This window comes from Choloepus didactylus, chromosome 1 (assembly GCF_015220235.1).
Source record: "Choloepus didactylus isolate mChoDid1 chromosome 1, mChoDid1.pri, whole genome shotgun sequence".
Taxonomy (NCBI): Eukaryota; Metazoa; Chordata; class Mammalia; order Pilosa; family Megalonychidae; genus Choloepus; species Choloepus didactylus.
Window position 1 is genome coordinate 248531133 of NC_051307.1, and position 18132 is coordinate 248549264.

At 63.1% G+C, this 18132-nt stretch overlaps 1 protein-coding gene across 2 annotated transcripts in view; it reads right to left on the bottom strand.

The window, feature by feature from the left end:
* The window catches only part of PLXNA1 (plexin A1), a 59772-nt gene that overhangs the window by 32744 nt on the left and 8896 nt on the right, over positions 1–18132 (bottom strand). For both annotated transcript variants that reach the window (XM_037803391.1, XM_037803383.1), the window contains exons 4-9: positions 5441–5581; positions 4676–4776; positions 4133–4256; positions 3855–4008; positions 2887–2986; positions 891–1005 (exon numbers count right to left, since the gene is read on the bottom strand). In XM_037803391.1, coding sequence (XP_037659319.1) covers positions 891–1005; positions 2887–2986; positions 3855–4008; positions 4133–4256; positions 4676–4776; positions 5441–5581 — 735 coding nt within the window. The remainder of the gene's footprint in view (positions 1–890; positions 1006–2886; positions 2987–3854; positions 4009–4132; positions 4257–4675; positions 4777–5440; positions 5582–18132) is intronic.

Sequence of the window (18132 nt, forward strand, 5' to 3'; positions counted from 1 at the left end):
CAGGCCCTAGGGATCTACCTCCGTTGTTGTCCTGAGAACAGCAGGTTCCAGAAGCCACATCACTGTCCGTAAATGAAGTCAGTGGCTTGCCCAAGTTCCAAAATAATTACTACCTAATTACTATCAATTACCACGTGGCGCGTCAGATGACTCCAGGAAGTGGCTGGCAGCTTTGCCCGTTAATCGCACGAGTTTTCCCTCAGCCTGTGATGGAGAATCTGGGGACCCAGGTCCCTGCCTGCCAGGCCAGTGGGGCCCACTCTCCAAGCTCCGACCCACACCAGTTTTGGGGCCTCGGGCAAGTCTCCTCCCCACGTGGCCCAGGACCCATGAGCTAGCTGTGGGGCAAGGAAATGAGCCTTCTCCCCACAGACCATCCCAGGGGTCACTTTAGCCTGTAACCCAAAGCAGAGGTTGGAGGGCAGGGACTTTGCTGGGAGTTTCCTCCCCACCGAGGGTAGCAGATGCACAGATGGAACCAAGCAGCCACCATCAAATGCCACCAGCGAGGCCTGGTGCCAAGACAGCTCAGGATAACATCCTCTAGCTGTACTGGCCTTTCAGCCTGGTTGGAAGTCCTTCCCGACAGACCCCAGCCTGCCCTGCAAGCTTGCCCCCCAGAGTATCCATCCCACCCTTCCTGTGCAGCCCTGAGCTGGCCAGCCGAGACCTTCACCCTCACTCCGGCCCTTGCCTGGACTGGGGTCTCTGCCTGCTGCAACTTTCTCCCTTCTCTCGACCAAGGCTGAGCCCACAGCCCTGTGAGACTCAACTGGGCAGTGTTCTGGAAGCCCTGGCTGAGGGGAGCCCCCGGAGCTCGGTCTCTACCCAGCTCTGCTCCCCCTCCGAAGCCCCAAACCCCAAGCCCACTCCTCCACGACCCCGCTTACCTCGGACACGTTGACACGGCCCTCCAGGAAAGCACAGTCAGCGGCATGGTGCGTGCACACATGGCGATATTTGCACCAGTGGCAGGGGAAGGAGCCGTTGACGCACGACAGGCAGCTGCGGGGAGAGGGATGAGGGGAGGTGAGGTCCTGGGGAGCCCCAGCCCTGCAACCTGAGTTCCTCCCGGCTCCTGCAAAAGGCCCTTCCCAGTGCAGCTCTAGGCCTCAGCGCTGGCTGCCCACCTGCCTGGGAAGCACCTCCCCCATCACAGGCAGCCACGCTGTTTGCTCCCTATCGCCTCCTCTGGATCTTAGCTCAAACGTCACCTCCTTAGAGAGGCCTTCTCTGACCAGCAGCCTTGCTGGCCAGTTCACCCCAGCACTGTCCAATGGGGTGGGGCCCCTCTACAATGAGGGGCTAGTCTAAAACGTGTGGTGCCCTGTGACCGCTAAGCACCTGAGACATGGCTGGTGCTGACTGCAGAAATACGTTTTTATTCTGTACATAACTTTAACTCAGGTTTATGTTTCAGTTGCCTTGGGAGGTGGGTGGTGGCAGTCCCATGTGTCTTTCCCCCAACTAGAACCCATACTCTGCCCAGCAGGGGGCTGGCCCCTTTTAAGCCCCAACAAGGACCGGTCATAGCAGGGAGACAGCAAATCTCTAGGTGCATGAACAAATGCCCCCAGCCTTGACACCCCCCACCAGGCAACCTGCATGCAGCTCTCAGCTCAGCATCTCAGGAGGCCCCGGATGCTGGCTCCCAAGGACCCCCCAAACCCTGCCCCCCCCCTCCCCAGGCCCGCTGTCTATACCCTGTTTTTGTGAGACCCTGTGACCTCCAGGCCTTGGCTGGGGCAGCTCCCTGTGCCCCCGACATCCCTTCCACCCCAATCAAAAAGGAAAAGCTCCCTGTTTGTTTTTTACTGTTGTAGTATCTGTCCCCAGGAATGAAAGCTCTGCCTGGCAGACAGGAGGTGCTCAGTCAAGAGTTGGAGAGAATCAGTGGGGAGTCAATAAATGAAGGCAAACAGGAACCTAAGGGACTCTCCATTCTCCATGGCTGAGCTCCAGGTCCTCCTTCCAGAAGGCTCCTTCCTTCCCGAGACCACCCTGAGCCTCCCCAGCTGGGACTTCTCTGAGTCAGGGGCCAAGTGGGCTCCTGAGCCCTGGTACCCAGCTAATGGAGGGACACACAGCAAGCCTTGGCGTCCCCAACTTCCCTCTGAGGCTGCGAGCAGCCACGATGGGCCAGCAGACGAGCTGCCCACAGGCCAACAGGAGGCACCGACTATAGGCTGGGCCTGCCCAGTGCCATCCCTGGGTGTGCCAGGCCCAGCCATGGCAGGCTGGGGCAGAGGAGGCCTGAGCCAGACCCAGGAGTGGCTGGCACCTAAGGAGCTGTCTGGGTGTCCCACCGTGTTCCCTCACTGGGCCTCCCAGGCACTCCCTCCCAGCTGGACAGCTGCAGCAGCCCCCACCCTGCACCCACAGGCCATGCTCCCCACCACAGCAACCAGAGAGGGTTCAGTGTATGCATCAGCACTCCTCTCTCCCTGGCCCAGCCTCTCTGCAGCTGCCCACGGCCCTACAAGACCCACCCCCGGGTTCCTGCAGACAATGGCTCCAGTGGCACCCCCTGTGCCCTCTGCCCACTGGCTCGCTCTGCTCCAGCCACACAGACCCCCGGCCCCAGGCCTCAGCCCCTGCTGGTTCCTCTGTGTGATGCTCTGTCCGATCACTATTGGCTTCTCCTCGCCACCTCCACCCACCTGGCCACGAAGCCTCCAGCCACGTCTTTGTCATCTCACTCCCGAGGATGGAGGCTGCACAGAGGCAGGTCTCCCGCTCCTGGGGTGGGTGGAGATTCCAACAGGACCAGAGGGAGAGGGGAGCCCTGGGCAAGGAAAGCGGGGTGGGCGGTGGGGCCCAGGCACCCAGAGGCACCCGAGTCTGGCTTGGGGCGCGGCCCTCAGAGCTCTTGGCTGGGACACTCACGACTGATGGACGCTGCAGTTGTAGAAGACGAAGTCCACGGAGGCAAACTTCTTCCCCGTCTCCTTGGACTTCAGGTAAAGCTTCACTACCCGCTGGTCTCCTGCCGGAAACAGCACAGGCCTGGCAGAGGGTCCTGGAGGGTCCAGACAAGCATCCACCGCAGGCCAAGCCCCTGTCTTACTAATGAGGAACCCAAGGCCCAGGACAGGAAGAGAGGAATTGCCTGAAACCCTACATGCCCCTCAAATCAGCAACACAAAATGGTATGGCCAGGTCCCGTCTCTACAGCCTCCTGGGACGTGAGGCAGGAGGCCCATGCTGTCTGCCTGGATCCATTGCTCCCTTCTTTGGGCCTCCTGCTTGAGGAAAAGGAGTATGGCCCCAACATTATGGGGTTGGGGAGAGTGGGGCCAGGATGTCCTAGGTGTTCCCCACACCCCAGGCCTGGCCTAGGGCTGTTTGGTAAGAGTTTGTTCAGTGACTAACTGATGGACCCTGTGCTCAAAGTCCTCGCAGGCCCCCCTGGCACTCAGTGCCAGGCCCATGAGGCCCGCCACGTCCTGCTCACCAGCACCCTCACCCCCTGGGCTCCTGCCACTGCAGGTTCTGAGAACCTGTCACCCTCCCCCCACATACGCCTGGGTGCCTTCCCTCATCCTTTGGGGTTTACCCTGCACACCCACAGGCTATCCCAGGATTGGCCATTTCCCCAAAGGGAGAGTCCTTCACAGCAGTGTCCCCAGGGACTGGGGAGACACTCCCGGATACTGGTGCTAATGATTCTAACAGGGCTGCCTTGGCTGGATGAGCAAGTAGGGGAGGGCCGAGCAAATGGGTGACCGAGCCCTGCCGGGGCCCAGGCCAAAGTGTGGGCCCTGCCTGACCCGCCTGCCAACCCGGGGCCACTCAGGCACCAGGAGCTGCCTCCATGTGCTGGCGGCAAGTGACGGGCCCGCGGTGGCACTCACCCTGGCCCCGCGTGATGGGTGCCACCTCGCGGGCCGACGGTGAGCGGCAGTGGATGCGGCCATCCTCCAGGACACCCTCAGACTCTGTGAAGTCCTCGAAAGAGCAGTTGACGCCGGCCGAGAGGTCGGGCACGTTCCAGGCCTGCAGCACGAGCTGGGACCCCGCAGGCAGGAGGTGAGGGTGAGGGTGGGGGCCCCCTGTTGCCATCCACCAGCCCAGCCAGCGCTTGGGCGCACCTACCAGGATCTGGGGCCGCCCCACACCTGGGTGCACCTACCGGGACCTGGGACATGGTGACGGAGACATTGCGCGGCTGCACGGTGAGCTGCACGCACTGCAGCAGGTCCGAGGCAAAGCGCTGGGGCTCATCTGCCCGCTCACAGGCGTCCTGCCGCGAGCAGCTGTGGGCAGAGGGTGCCGAGGCTGGTACAGGAGGGTGCCAGAGGAGAGCCCCTGCCTGCCAGCCTACCGCGGAGGGCTGAGCACATGGGGGTGTCTGGGCTTGGGGAAGAGGGAAGAGAGTGGGGGCATGGGGATGGCTGTGGGGTTGGGCTGGCAGCTCCAGTCCTCTGACATTCTTGTTTCGGTTACCTACATCTTGGGAAGCCCCCAATACACTTCTGCACCCCCATCTTTCCTGGGGTGGGGCTGGGCTTCCATCACCCGGGGTCAGACAACACTGGGGTCAGAGGAAACCACAAACTCAGAGAACGTGTGCCCTGGGGTGGGGGCCCAGGGGTGCTCAGAGGGGAGCCGTGACCCTGCCCAGGGGCACGGAGGGGCTCCCCACTCCCACCTCGGCAAGCCCAGCCTGACTCACATGCTGTGCAGGACACACCAGCCGCAGTGGGGGTCCCGGGACCCCAGGCACAGCTCACATGACGTGTACTGCACACAGCTCTCCACTGGCACGCGTGTCACCTGGCGGGACCAAGGGACATGCCACGTCAGGGCCCCCAAACCACAGGCCTCCCCTGGACACTGCAGTCTCCCCAAGGTTCAGGCCACTCAGTTCTGCAGTCAGCTCACATGTGACTGTGCCATGTCTTCCAGGTGGGCTCCCACCTCTGGGCCTTCCCATATCCGTATCTATTCAAAGGCTGGTCCTGTGGGACCCAAGCCAGCAGGCCTGGCCTCTCCCCTGGGGGCCCCTGGGACCTAGGGGCGGTGATGGCCAGGGAGCAAGCAAGTTGGTGAGCTCCATGAGCCAGTCGGCCAAGAGCCTATGGCTTTAGCCAGAATGAACTGCCCGCTTGTCTGGACTCCTTCCAGGCCTGGGCTTCCCGAGGGAGGCGGGCTTCTGTGCCCTCAGTCTAAGCCCAGGGACAGGCAGGGACATGCCCAGCTCACAGCGACCCCACCTGGTGCACCCCAGCCCCACAGCCATTCGGCCGAGTCCCCAGGGTCAGAAGCCCTGCAGGGGAATCAGAGCGGGCACATCCGGAGTGCAAACCCAGGCTGGGCCCAACGGGTGTCAGCCAGCTGGCGGGGTGCACCCCTTACACGGAATCAGCTCCCCAACTCGTGGCATGCCCCTGAATCCCTGGTGGGAAGGATGCACCCACCACCAGGCTTGGGCACCCACCTGCTTCTCCGTCATGGCGTACAGGTACTGGTGGTTGGGGCTGAGGACCAGGTCGCGCAGGATGGGGCTGCCCTCCTGGGCCACCACACTCTCGTAGGCCAGGGCCGGCCGGCCGCCAGGGTGGGCCAGGTCCACCAGGATCTGTGGAGAGAGAGTGGGGGGCCCCGGGGCATGTGAGCCCCAGCCCACCCCCTTCCGAAGGCCAGGGATCCAGGCCCTGCGAGAACAAGTCCATGCCCGATGGTCACCAGAGGCCACGGTAGAGGGTGGAGGTGTCCAGGGGCTGGAGATGACGGCAACCCACCACCTCCCCGACTGAGGGGCAGCTCGGCGACACCCAGGGCCAAAAGGCTGCAGGTTTGATGTGCCGAGCCCTCTATCATGGGACTTGCCCTTATGAAGCTTGTTACTGCAAGGGAGACGCTAGACTTGCATATAACTGTGCCTAAGAGTCTCTCTCCCTGAGTGCCTCTTTGTTGCTCAGATGTGGCCTCTCTCTCTAAGCCAACTCTGCAGGTGAAATCACTGCCTGACCTCCTACGTGGGATCCGACTCCCAGGGGTATAAATTCCCTGGCAAAGAAGGATATGACTCCCGGGGATGAGTCTGGACCCGGCATTGTGGGATTGAGGACATCTTGACCAAAAGGGGGATGCGAAATGAAATAAAGTTTCAGTGGCTGAGGGATTTCAAATGGAGTCGAGAGGTCACTCTGGTGGACATTCTTATGCACTATATAGATAATACATCTTAGGTTTTAATGTACTGGAATAGCTAGAAGTAAATACCTGAAACTACCAAACTCCAACCCAGTAGTAGCCTTGACTATTGAAGACAACTCTATAACAATGTAGATTACAAGGGGTGACAGTGTGATTGTGAAAACCTTGTGGATCACACTCCCTTTATCCAGTGTATGGACCGATGAGTAGGTAAATGGGGACAAAAATAGGGTGGGAGGGGGGGATGATTTGGGTGTTTTTATTTTTATTTTTTATTCTTATTCTATTTTATTCTGATTCTGATTCTTTCTGGTATAAGGAAAACGTTCAAAAATAGATTGGGGTGATGAATGCATAACTATCTGATGGTACTGTGAACAGTTGATCGCACACCATGGACGATTGTATGGTATGTGAATATATCTCAATAAAATAGAATTTAATAAAAAAAAAAAAAAACAGGAAAAAAAAAAGCCTGCAGGAGCGGAGAGGACACACGGACCTTCCCTGGGGGTCAGGGGCCAAGGGGGGGAGGCTGGCAGGGGCTCAGTGCCACTGGGACATGTTTGATGCGGCTGAGAACTGACACCAAGGAACCTCCGGGGTTGGGAGGGAGAAGGCGGCGAGTGTGAGAGCCGGGGCCTGAGTCCAAGGGGCTCCCGTGGGTGGGAGACATCCCCAGGGGGGAGCTGGGGAGGGCGAGCAGCTCATCGGCATGGAAATACATTCCAGATCCCAAACAAACCAGACTGCTAATTAGCCGGTTCTTCTCCCTCCGCAGGGCACAACGCTGCAAGTATTTTTAGTTGCTTTTACCAAACAAATGTATTTAATTAACGGAGAGACCCAGGGGGCTTTCCAGAGATGGGATTCGTGGGGCAGCGCCAGTCCCTGGCTCCCACGGGCACCAGTCGGGGCCACGACTGCTCCCCCTCCCTCTCACCCCCCCTACCATCTGCTCTGCTGTGTGACCAGCCCCCCGGCCCTCCCCTCTCTGGGCCGGCTTCCCTGGGGTCGTCAGGGCTGTGACTGGGAGTGGCCAGCCTGAGCCCAGCCCTCACCCATCTCGGCGCAGGCCACCCTCTCAAAGGAAGACTGCCCCCCCCCCCAAGAAGATCCAACCTCTAATAAAAGCCACCCCCATGGTGTCAGGACAGGACAGGTCTGACTCTGACTGGGGTGGGCTAGGGGGCCCAGGCATGAGCGAGCCCGTGATGCAGCCAGATCCGTGATGGGCTAGGGGCCCGGGGCGGCCAGCCAGGGCGGGGCGCTGCGTCTCTGGACTCGGCAATCCCCCACCCCAACCCAAGCTCTGGGCCAGAGAGGCAGCCGGCTGTGGCGAGAGGGGGAGGGCCGCATTCCTGAGCCCGCCAGCCACCCCCCACATCCGCTCAGCTGCCTCCCCGCCAAGCAGGCTTAAATCAAACCAGACCCGGAAGAGCTGGGCGCGGAGCCGGGGGGAGCGCAGGGCGGAGGCGGCCAGGGGCCGGGGGCCCAGCTGTGACGCCCAGCAGGGACGGGGCCAGCCACGGCCCAAGCGGCTTCAGCCCACGACTGCCGTGAGGGGGTGGACAGGCGGACGCTGGGAGGGTGCCACGGGAGGGTGACCTGACCCCAACCTGCCCACGCCCGTGCTGGCCCGGGCCTGCCCGCTGGGTGTCCGGAACGGGGGGTGGGAAAGTCTGACACCAAAACGACAGCCTGGCCTCCAAGGAGGACATCATGCCGAGGGCGTATCTGCCCACCCGTCCCCACACCTGCTCTCTGAGTGGGCAAGGCTCATGGGGTGCGGTGGGCAGCTCCCGGAGCAATGACGGTCATGCAGGGAGGGGCAGCAGCCCAGTCTCCATGCCCCCATGGCCTGGGTTCAATCCCCAGCACAGATGCACCCGGGCTGTGACAACTTGGGAGGTGTCACAACCATCCATGCCTCGGTTTCCCTCTCTGTGACATAAGGATGGGTGGAATTCTAGCACCTCCTGGCCCCCCAGCCCACCAGAGATGTCTTGAGAATAAAATGAGGACCAAGCTGGGGGCACAGACAGTTGCCATACCTGAGCAGCCAGCCACACCGGCCTGGGAAGGCCAGCCTGGTGACCGTCATCACCCAGGCCACGTGGCAGGACAGCCTGGGCCCAGGATGGGGGACCGGTGGGGACCCTGAGCTCCAGCCCCAGGGTCCAAATCAGGACTCTGACCTCCCCGAGGCCCATGCAGTCCTTGCCTCTCCCGTCTGTGTGAAGGCTCCTTGGCCGCCCGGGCACTCTGCCGAGGCCAGGATGGAGCCAGTCAGTCCACCACCAAGGACTTCCGGCCCTTTCCAGGGCTTTGTCGGCCTCAGGCCTGACTCGCTCAGCAGGTGTCGGCTGAGTGGGGTCCCCAGGCCATTGCCACTTGGACCCCTGCCCTCCCAATCTCAGGGGCACTCGAGCCTGGCCCTGCACACTAGGGATGGGGGAGTGGAGGTGGCCCTTGGGGTGACCCTGCTCAGCAGGGGACAGGGAAATATGCAGAGAAGGGGGACTCCAAGGTCCCAGAAGCCAGCTCAGAGGTGGACGTGTGGGGGGCCGTCGGGGAGGAGTGGGTCTTCCTCCCAGGGGGCCTGGGAAGGTAGAAGGGGCAGCCAGGCCCTGTCCGTCAGCGGGTCAAGCCCCAGCTCCAACATGCCCCTGCCCCCATCCCGGCAACGAGCCGACAGACAGGTGGTGTCCGACAGCTGCAGCAGGCAAGCGGCTGGGAGCACACACGTCCAGCTGTCTGTCCACCCTGCGCCCATCTGTCCACCCACCTGCCCTGCCCTGGGCTACCCTCACCCCAACTACAGAGAAAGGCAAGCCCCAGGGGATGGAGCCCAAGGAAGTGGAGCACTAGGGCACTGGCAAGGGGCCACCAGGGAGGGGGGTTCTGGGGAGGGAGCCAGCGTGTGCCGCCCCAGGTCAGCAGATGCTGGCATGCACGTTCTATGTGTGACGCCTCCAATGGGGACCAAAACCCGACCAGGAAGCCACAGCCCACACTTGCCACTCCCCAGGCCCAGCTCTCAGGCCCAACTGGCTCCATCACACTGCTGTACAGAGAGGGAAACTGAGGCTCGTGGGAGAGAGGGCTGCACCCTAGCTGGCACAGAGTCTGCCCCAGCCCCCAGTCCCGCCCTGGAGGAGCCAGAGGGAGGGAGGGAGGCCGGGAGAACCTTCCAGGAGCAAGGGGCACCCAGGAGCAGGGGGGCAGGAGCAGGGCAGGTGGGCATGGGGCCAGGCTGTCTACAGGACAGCACAGCGCACACCAGCTGAGAATGCGCGAGCCGGGGAGCATCCCTCAGGCCAGCAGCTGTCCGCTTGAGGACCACCCGCCGAGGGGCGGCCCACCCTCAGGGCGCCTGGGCTCACCAGCCCCCTCCCACGACAGCAGCTGGGCCACGGAATCAACAGGTGCCCTGCAGCAGACACGTTCCGCCTCTGCCAACCCTGGCCTCGGAGGCCCTCCCACCGAGCCTGTCCCTCCTCTCCCACACTGCCCTGCACGACGCCTGCTAAGAGGGGACTTGCCCTCCCCAGTGCAAACCTACTGACTCCAAAGGGAAATGTTGGCTCAGCCTCTGGCACCACCCTCCAGCACCCTCTTCTCTCTGGGTCTGCTCTGTCGTGTCCCACCTGCAAACTGGGAACTGATACTGGATTCTGGACCAAGGCCCAAGGGTAGCTCTCAGCATCCCTGGGGGAGGGACTGGGCCTGCGGACGAGCACCCAGAGCCACAGAGGGGATGGGAAGGAGGTCCAGCCCTATTTCCCACACGAGGGGGCTGGAGCCGACTCTGTCTGACCCCAAGCCAGGCCAGCTCTGCTCCAGGGGTTTTGTGCCCCAGGGATGCCAGACAGGGGGAGCTTGCGTGGGGAGCCCTGATCAGCCCTGGAGGAGGTCACAGGCCATGGGCATCCCGTGGCCCTGGAGGACCCCACCCACCCACCCAGGGCTGCCCCCACACCCGCCACAGCCATGGACCGGCCAACTGCCATGATGGCCCAGCCGGGTCAGCTGTCCGTCCAGCCCCGAGCCGACAAAGGGCCCATTCTCCAGGCTGAGGGCAGGCGGGGGCGCCGGGGAGGATGTCTGGGGCCAGCCAGGCCGGCTGCCAGGGCCGGCACGCGCCCTCGCCACCCAGAGGCAGGGGGCTGCCCAGCTTGGCCCCGGCCCGGGGAGGCTAGCAACTCCCCCACTCGGCCCGCCCCACGATGGGTGGCTGAGCAGATCCTGGTCTCTGGATGTGGGCAAGAGCAGAGAGCACCAGATGGGGGGTGGGTGCAGGCAGGTCACAGGGGCACAAGGGAACCCCCACCAGTGCAGCCACCCCGCGGCTGTGGCCGTACGAGCAGGAGGACCTGGGAGGGCTCGGGGGAGCCTCTGAGGCTGAGTGGCCCCCCAGGCCCATACAGCAAGCTGGTGTCATAGGGTCCCAGGACCCAGGCCAGGCATGACTGCTACTGGGTGGCCTCTCCCCAGGGGCCCCAGGCCTGCTCCCAACCCCTCTCTCTCCATCACAGCACCTGGCTGAGGCCCGGATGGGGTCCCACAGACTCACCTTGCTCGGAACCAGCTGCACAGGGCTGCCCGGGACTCCCAGGCCTCCTGCTAGAGGCAGGTTCCAGGCCCCCCTCCTGGGTGCACACCATTCTCAGAAAGGCCAGGAGGAATTTGATACAGGAAAAGCAATTAGCGACTTCCTCTTGGCAGTAACTGGGTAATTAAAACGTGGCTTGCAGGAGACCTGATAATGGCTGTAATTGGGCCAGACACACCTGGTAAGGGTGGGGGGCATCCCCGGAATCTCATCTTTCCCATCGCCCACTACCGCCACACAGATGAGAGCCAGGGTCCTGGAAGGGAGCTCAACAGAGCCTGGCAAGTGGAGGAGGCAGGGCTGCCTCAGACAGGCTGTGGCACATTCTGGCACGTTCTGGCACATTCTGGCCATGAGCCCTCCATGTCCTCATCTGGCCAACAGGCCAGATACCCACCTCCAGGGCTGTGTGTCTATTTGGGAGCTGATGACTCCCCAAGGAGGAAGGAGTTAGGGACCCTCAGATTCTGCTACAGGACTGAGGCTACACAGCCGCCCCCGGGAAATGGGCTATGGCTAACCCACCCTGCGTCCATGGAGGGCACACGTGACCCCAGCCAGCTGGCCTCCCTCGCACAGCCTTCCAGCCACAGACCGCCTGAGGAGGACGTCAGTGGGTCATGGAGCCCACACGAGCTACCCAGCGTCCCACCTGCCTTCTCCCCCCATGGCCCACCCAAGCCATGCCAGCCCTCGGTGCAAGGTGGGGATGCCAAGGCAGGCAGACCTTTTCTTGGGCACCAAATCTCAAACCCAAGAGCCCACCGTGGGCCACATGCCACCTGCTGTCCCTCCTCCCACTGGGGCCCTGCAGACCCCACCCTCCATGGGCCACCGTGCTCCAGCCCTCCGCCCCCCTTGCCGGAATCCCAGCAGGCTCTCTCCTGGCCCCCAGGTGAGCCCACCTCCTCAGGGCTCACTCTCCCCTGCTTAAGAGCTCAGCAATGGGGAGTAGCTGCTTAATAAGAGGACAAGGTTTCCATCTGAGGTAAAGAAAAGCTTAGCAAATTCTGGGGGTCAGGGTAGCCCCACAACTGTAATTAACAGCACTAAATCGTATACCAGAAGGTGGTCAAAATGGGAAATGCTTCGTCATACCTGCATTACCACAGTTAAAAATGATGACGATGATTTCATGAGGAATTTACCCACTCTGCAGAAGGTACAGAGTTTCTGAGAAAACACTGGAGCCTCTGAGACCTGGGCAGTGCCCACCTCCCCGGGGGACCCTGTCGCACAACAGCCCCACTCAGACCCCAGCATGTGTCGCCGAGCGAGCACCTCTGAGCTCTGGTGTTTGCTGTTCCCTCTTCCCAGGATGCTCTTCCCAGCTCACCCCCAGCCCCTGGGGCTGCTCCGGCCATCGTATGCATCACCACCTTCCATGCCTGACCCTGCCACCAGCACAGCCCTGAGAGCAGGCCTTGTCTGCCCCAGGCCACCCTGCCACCAGGCTGGTGTGAGGTGGGCCACACTGCCGGCCTGCCTCTGAGACTGTAGCCTTTTTCAGATCAGTCAGATCCTGTAAGGAGGTGGGCCTGGGGCCGCTGGTCCTGGAGCCGAGGCCCCTGCTGCCCATGGAGAAGCAGAGTCAGTGCACACTCTGCGTTGAGAACCCCAGGCCCAGGCATGAGGCCTGGGACAGCACGGTTAGACCACAGGGCCAGCGAGGGGCATCCCTGGGCCCCTTGGGCTTCAACCCCTTACAAATGCCTCCCACCACGGTGACCAAGCCCGACCCTCCCCCAGGACACATGGGCACCATCCGTAGAGCATTCTGTATGGCCACCCGAGAGGTCCCAAGACCACACCCAGGGTGGGGAGGGCAGCCAGGACACGCCAGGAGTCAGGGGCCACGCTCCATCTACATTTACAGCCAAATCCACAGCCGGGCACTGAGCGCCTCCTGGTGCTCTTTTACCTGGCTGCCCCCAGGGGTGCTTCCCCACACATGCCCCCTTGCTTCACTCTCACGACAGCAACACAAATAGCAACGTGGGTTTTGGTTCCAGAAATTCAAGACAGAAAAAACCCACCACCTAGATCAGCAACCCACTTCCAGGTACAAATATGACGGAAATGCTATGTCGCTGGTACCCACGTACAAAAACAAAACAAGCTGACGTTGATAATGCCGCAGTGCCCATGCAGAGTCAGACACAAACACACGCATGTATTTTGAATACTCAGCGCAGCAGTGACCAGGGAAGGACCAAAGCTGCCCGTGAGAACAAGGATGGATCTCACCAAAGATGCCAAGCCAGGGAAGTCAGACCCAAAATAAACCCACCTGCAGGATTCCATGCTCGACGAGTCCCAAAGCCCGCAAACCCACTCTGGGTTTGCAGGTAGCCCGACGAGGTGGCCTTGGTGGACGGGGGCTTCTGGGGTACAGGTGGGTGCACACGCTGAGTGGCCCTGTCCACGATATGGGCACTCCCAGGACACCCCTTGTACTTCACGGAGCCAGACGGGCCCAGGACGTCCACTCCCAGCAAGGGCGAATGGGCTGCTCTCCTGCGGACAGAAGCAGGTGCCCCCTCCTCCCTGCGCCCCGCTCAGCATGAGTTACCAAGAAAGCCTGCGGAGCCCACAATCACCAAGCAGGGGGTGCTGCCCCTTTGGGCATCCTAGAGGCCCTGCCCTACTCCAGCCCCAGCCACACGTGAGGACAGCCGGGGTGGCCTGCCTCAGGTTGCGGGTGGAAGGAAGGTAGCACGTCCCCCTGCAGCTGAGAGGCTGGCAGGGCCTGCCAGGTTGTCCTGCCCAGCACTGCTCGCTGCTGGGGGCTGCCCGGCACGTCCTGCTGCCCCCAGGCACGTCCAGCCCCTCTGCCTGCTCAGCTCTGGCCTGGCCCCTCTGCAGGGGTCCCCTGTCCACCGGCCCCTCCCCTTGGTGGACAGCAGGTGTCCGTGCTGGAGGCACTGAGCAGGCTCTCAGCCCAGGACCAGGCAACTCTGAGGGGAGTGGGGCTCGGGAAACAGGAAAACAAAGGCAAAAGGTTGGCAGGGGAGACCTTAGACATGGGTGTCTAAGGACTTTCATGATTCTGTCTGGGGCAGGGCAGGGCAAAAAAGCATCTAAAGCAGCCTGGGAAGCTTCTAGAAATGAGATGGCCTCTGGAGGGCAGGAAGTGCTCTTTGTCCCCAGGGCAGCCCTGGCCCTGCTCTAGTACACAGCAGGTGCTCAGCAGGTACACTGGAAAGGGGATAGATCCTGCCCAGAGGTGGGGAGAGGCAGCTCAGGCAGCAGGGCTGCTACTTTACCCGCATCGTGGGCACTTGGGTTGGCCCCAGGACTCAAGGCCCAGGGGTCTCATAGGCCAATGGGGAGTGGGGGATTATGCCCGCAGGCCAGGGGCTCCCGGTGGGAGAAGGCCTGGGAGGGGTGCCGGGGGAGGCATTCCAAGAGGACAGGGTGTCTCTTGCAGAGGGATGGGGGCAGGTGGCAGCCGGGGCCTCGGGGGAAGGGACGAGGGGACGGGCAGGGCATCCCCCTCCCAGCCAGCCTGGAGCCCCAGCGCGGCCGGTGCAGCCCTGAGCAGCTGAAGTTGGCAGGTCTTAAATTAATCGACTACAATTTTACACAACAACACGCTTGCTGGGGCCTGGCCCGAGGCCAGCCAACTCCCTGGAGTGACCCAGACGCCGCCGTTCAAAGCCCGGGAAGGACCAGGCCTGGGAAAGGAGGGGCGCGGCCGGCGCAGGAGCCCTGTGCGCTGGGTCGGCCGGGGGCTGCAGGACGCGGCCAGGGGTGGGGCCCGGGCACCCCCTGCACTCCGGCAGCGGAACCAGGTCCAGTCCGCTCCAGGAGGGTGTCTCGATGGAAACTCGGAGGGAAGGAGGCCCAAGCCCCTGCCCTCCGCCCAGCCAAAAGCCCAGATAACAAGGAGTGCCCGCCGTAACCAGCAGGATGCCCAGTGCTGGATGGGACCAGAGGGACCCCTCAACTCTCCCCATCCACGTCCAGGCCTGGGCTGGGATGACACGGAGGGACGGGATGGAGAGGGAATTCCTGCTGCTGGCCGGCCCGGGCCTGAGCAGCCGGCAGAGGCAGGTGCCCTGGCAGTGGGTCCGGCCGGGAGGTGGAGAGTCGGGACCCAGGGAGGTCACACAGCTGCGGTGAGCACAGTGGGGCTCGGACCCTAGCCGAGGGGCAAGCCGGGGGCCCCTTCCTCCCAGCCCCTGCCCCAGGCCAGACCCAGCTGGGACCTGGGCACCGCCTGAGGGTACCAAACAGCTCCCAACAGAATGGGGACCCTGTACCCCAGAAACTCCCCTAGCCACTCCCCCTCCCTCCAGGCCACCCCACTGGCTGAGCCCCGTCCTCAGAGGTCTCTGGGCTCCGCTGTCTGAGTGCACTGGGGGCTGCGTCCCTGCTTCTGCCCTGTCTCCTCGCTGACCCCATCCACCCCCAGAGCTGGCCTCTGGGCCTGGTCCCAGCACACAGGAGGGGGCCAGCAGATGTCCTGGGGCTGGCAGGAAGCCCACGCCCTGGAAGCCAAGGTCCCCAGGCTTATTCAGAGAGAGAGAGGCTTGCTGAAACAGGGGCCCAGCTCCCCGAGAACTCTGCCCACACCCTCATTTCCTCCCCTCCAGAGAGCTCTAGAAAAGAGAGGAAGGCAGCAAATGAGGGCAGATTCCAGAACCGTGGTGACCGCTCTGTGCCTCAGTTTCCCCAGTTTATGTAATGTGGCAGCGTGGCACCTTGACAGGGTGGTTGCAAGGACTCCGAGAATCAGTGAAGCGAGGCGCCAACACCTGGGCTGTCCTCGGCTGGGGCAAGGGGCACAGCTCCCTCTCCCTGGCAGGCTCACAGGGAAACTAAGGCCCAGAAAGGCACGACAACCTACTCACGGCAGCACAGCCAGTGAGCATAGGGCTGAGATGCACGCCAAAGGCATGCCATTTGTTCAAGTTCAGGGCACATGCCGTGAGGTGTGAGAAAACCATTCGACAGGGTTTCCCAAGACCCTCCAGAGCAGGCCGATGAGCCCAGTGGAAGGGGGTGCCAGGGGCTGGGTCTGGACTGGATGCAGCTGTGCCCGAGGGGGTGAGGCGGGAGGCAGGCCTCGATAGCAGAGGCGGGTCTGATCCTCTCCGCGGCTCGCAGACCCCTCCTCCTCAGCCCCTGGACACAGTGGATGCCATGCACCCCAGAAAGGGCAACAATGGTCAGGCAAGCAACAGGAGACTCACACCACATGAGGCTCTGGGGATGGGTACGCTGGCCCTGAGCCCTGTAGAAGGTCGCTTTGGCTCAGGGTGGGAAGGGTCATGTGACAGGGACAAGCAATCAGGCCCCTTCCAGAGCCACGGGGGGCCCAGACTCAACCTCCCCAGCTGACTGTCCAGCAGCTGTGCAAACACTGAGCCTCAAGTCGGGGCCTGGCCTGGAAGCCGCAGGCCAGCCTCTGCTCCCGCCCGCTCCCCGTGGGCCTGCTTTGGGCCACAGCCGGCCACAGAAGAGGAGAAGGAAAGGAACCACCCACTGTGGCTTCCCCAGGCCCAACCCAGCCTCTTCTGACAGACGGGCCCGAGCCCAGCTCCACGGTACCACTCAGTGGGACTCAGTTTCCCCTGCTGGAACCCTCCACGGAGGGCTGGGGAGAGGACGGAGGAGGGGGGAGCAGGGGAACAACTGGGTCCTGCTCTCTCCCCAAGCCTGAGCCCCTCCCCTCCAGGATGGCTACCCTGGGGGCAGAGGGGAGCCAGGGCAGGCCGGACGAACCCGTTCTCCCAGCTCACAGAGGAGGTCTGTGGTTGGGAACCAGTGACTGCTGCCCGCTCAGCCATCCAGGGGGCCGGCTCCCTGCTCTAACAGCCCTCAGTGCCCACGCCTCCTGGGAGCAGGGTCTCCTGCTCTGTGAAGCGGGGCTGGGACCAGACACAGCTCTAGGGTGAGCCCCGCAGTAGGTACAACCTCCCCCCGACTCCCCAAATGCACTGCCTCTTTGCAGAGGCTGTACGGAGCCCCTTCCCCGGTGAACCTTCCCTGACACCTGGGAAAAGCAGTGCATGCTGGGAGGATCCCCAGCCCAGAGCAGGGTCTGAGCCGCTGCTGCACCCTGTGCCAGAGGGTGGCATATGTCCCCCCAATATGTGGGGCCCAGGGAAGAGGGAGCACACAGAGCCCAGGGCTTGGCGGGCAGAGGGGTGGGCCTGGAGCCCCTCGGGGGCTACAGGCAGTGGGATCACAGGCTGGCCCACCATAGCCCCACAGGCCCTCGGCCTCCCCTCCGCACCCCAGAGCCCCCCATTCAGGCTCATGCCACAACCGGGGGGGAGACAGAGATTCAGCAGACAGCAGTGGGCCAAGGGGACCCCCTGACCCCACCCGCCAGGCACAGAGGGGCTGGGAGAGCAGGTGCGGCCCTGGCTGGCCCCAGGCCCAGGCCCCCACTCCCAGGCGAGGGGCTGCCAGGAGATTCGGTGACATGCCAGGCTCGAGTGCTGTGTCAGCACCAGCCCTGGGGATGGCGGGCATTTCAGATGGCAGCCCCGCCCCTGCTCCCAGACCCCCACCCACCCACCCGCAGCCTCCCCAGGAACTGTCCTGCCCCCAGCCCCCAGCCCCAGCAAGCCAGGCCTTCGCCCCCATACTCAGCTCCACAACCAGCTCTGCTTTGCTCAACGCTGGCCAAAGGAGAACAGAGAAGCTGGGACCCTGCCTCAGCACTGGCCCTGAAGACGGCCCCCTGGCCGTCACCCCACGCTCCCCGCGTGTCAGGCAGTAGTGGGGGGCAGGGGCAGCACCCTTGCCCTGCCCTTGGCCTTGCTGACTCAGGCTGGCACAGCGGAGGGAGGCACGGGCAGGACGGAGGCCAACGCTGCCTCAGCAGACACCGGATCCCCAGGGCTCCGGGAGGGGGCCTGGGAGAGGAGGGGGGCCCCTCCCCCAGACACATTCCCCAGGGCTCACCACGTGCCCTTGAAGGGCCAGCCCAGGGCATCATCCTGAACACCCAGGCCCAGGCTCAGTGTCTCTGGGCGCAGCTGCTATCTGAGGGCTGGGGTGCAAGGGACCCCCTCTCCGTGGGCCTCAACTCAGGAGGGGGAGGCAGGGGGCCCCCCAACAAAGCTGACCCACTCCCAGGCCCCTGTGTGCCAGATGCCAACCTGGGGTCCTCGTGCAGCCCCCCTTCTGAAGAGCAAGGGGCCACAGGCACTGTGGGGGTACCGGCGGGCCCAGCCGGCAAGCTAAAGCCCCTCCAGCAACACCCCGGCCCCCTCCTACGCCGAATCTGTCTCCCACATCACAGGGGACACTGCCCCCGCCTCCCATGGGGCCTGGGCACTTGCCCCCCATTCCCCTCGCCCAGGGCTGCATCCTTTGCCCCCCACCCCCCACCCCAA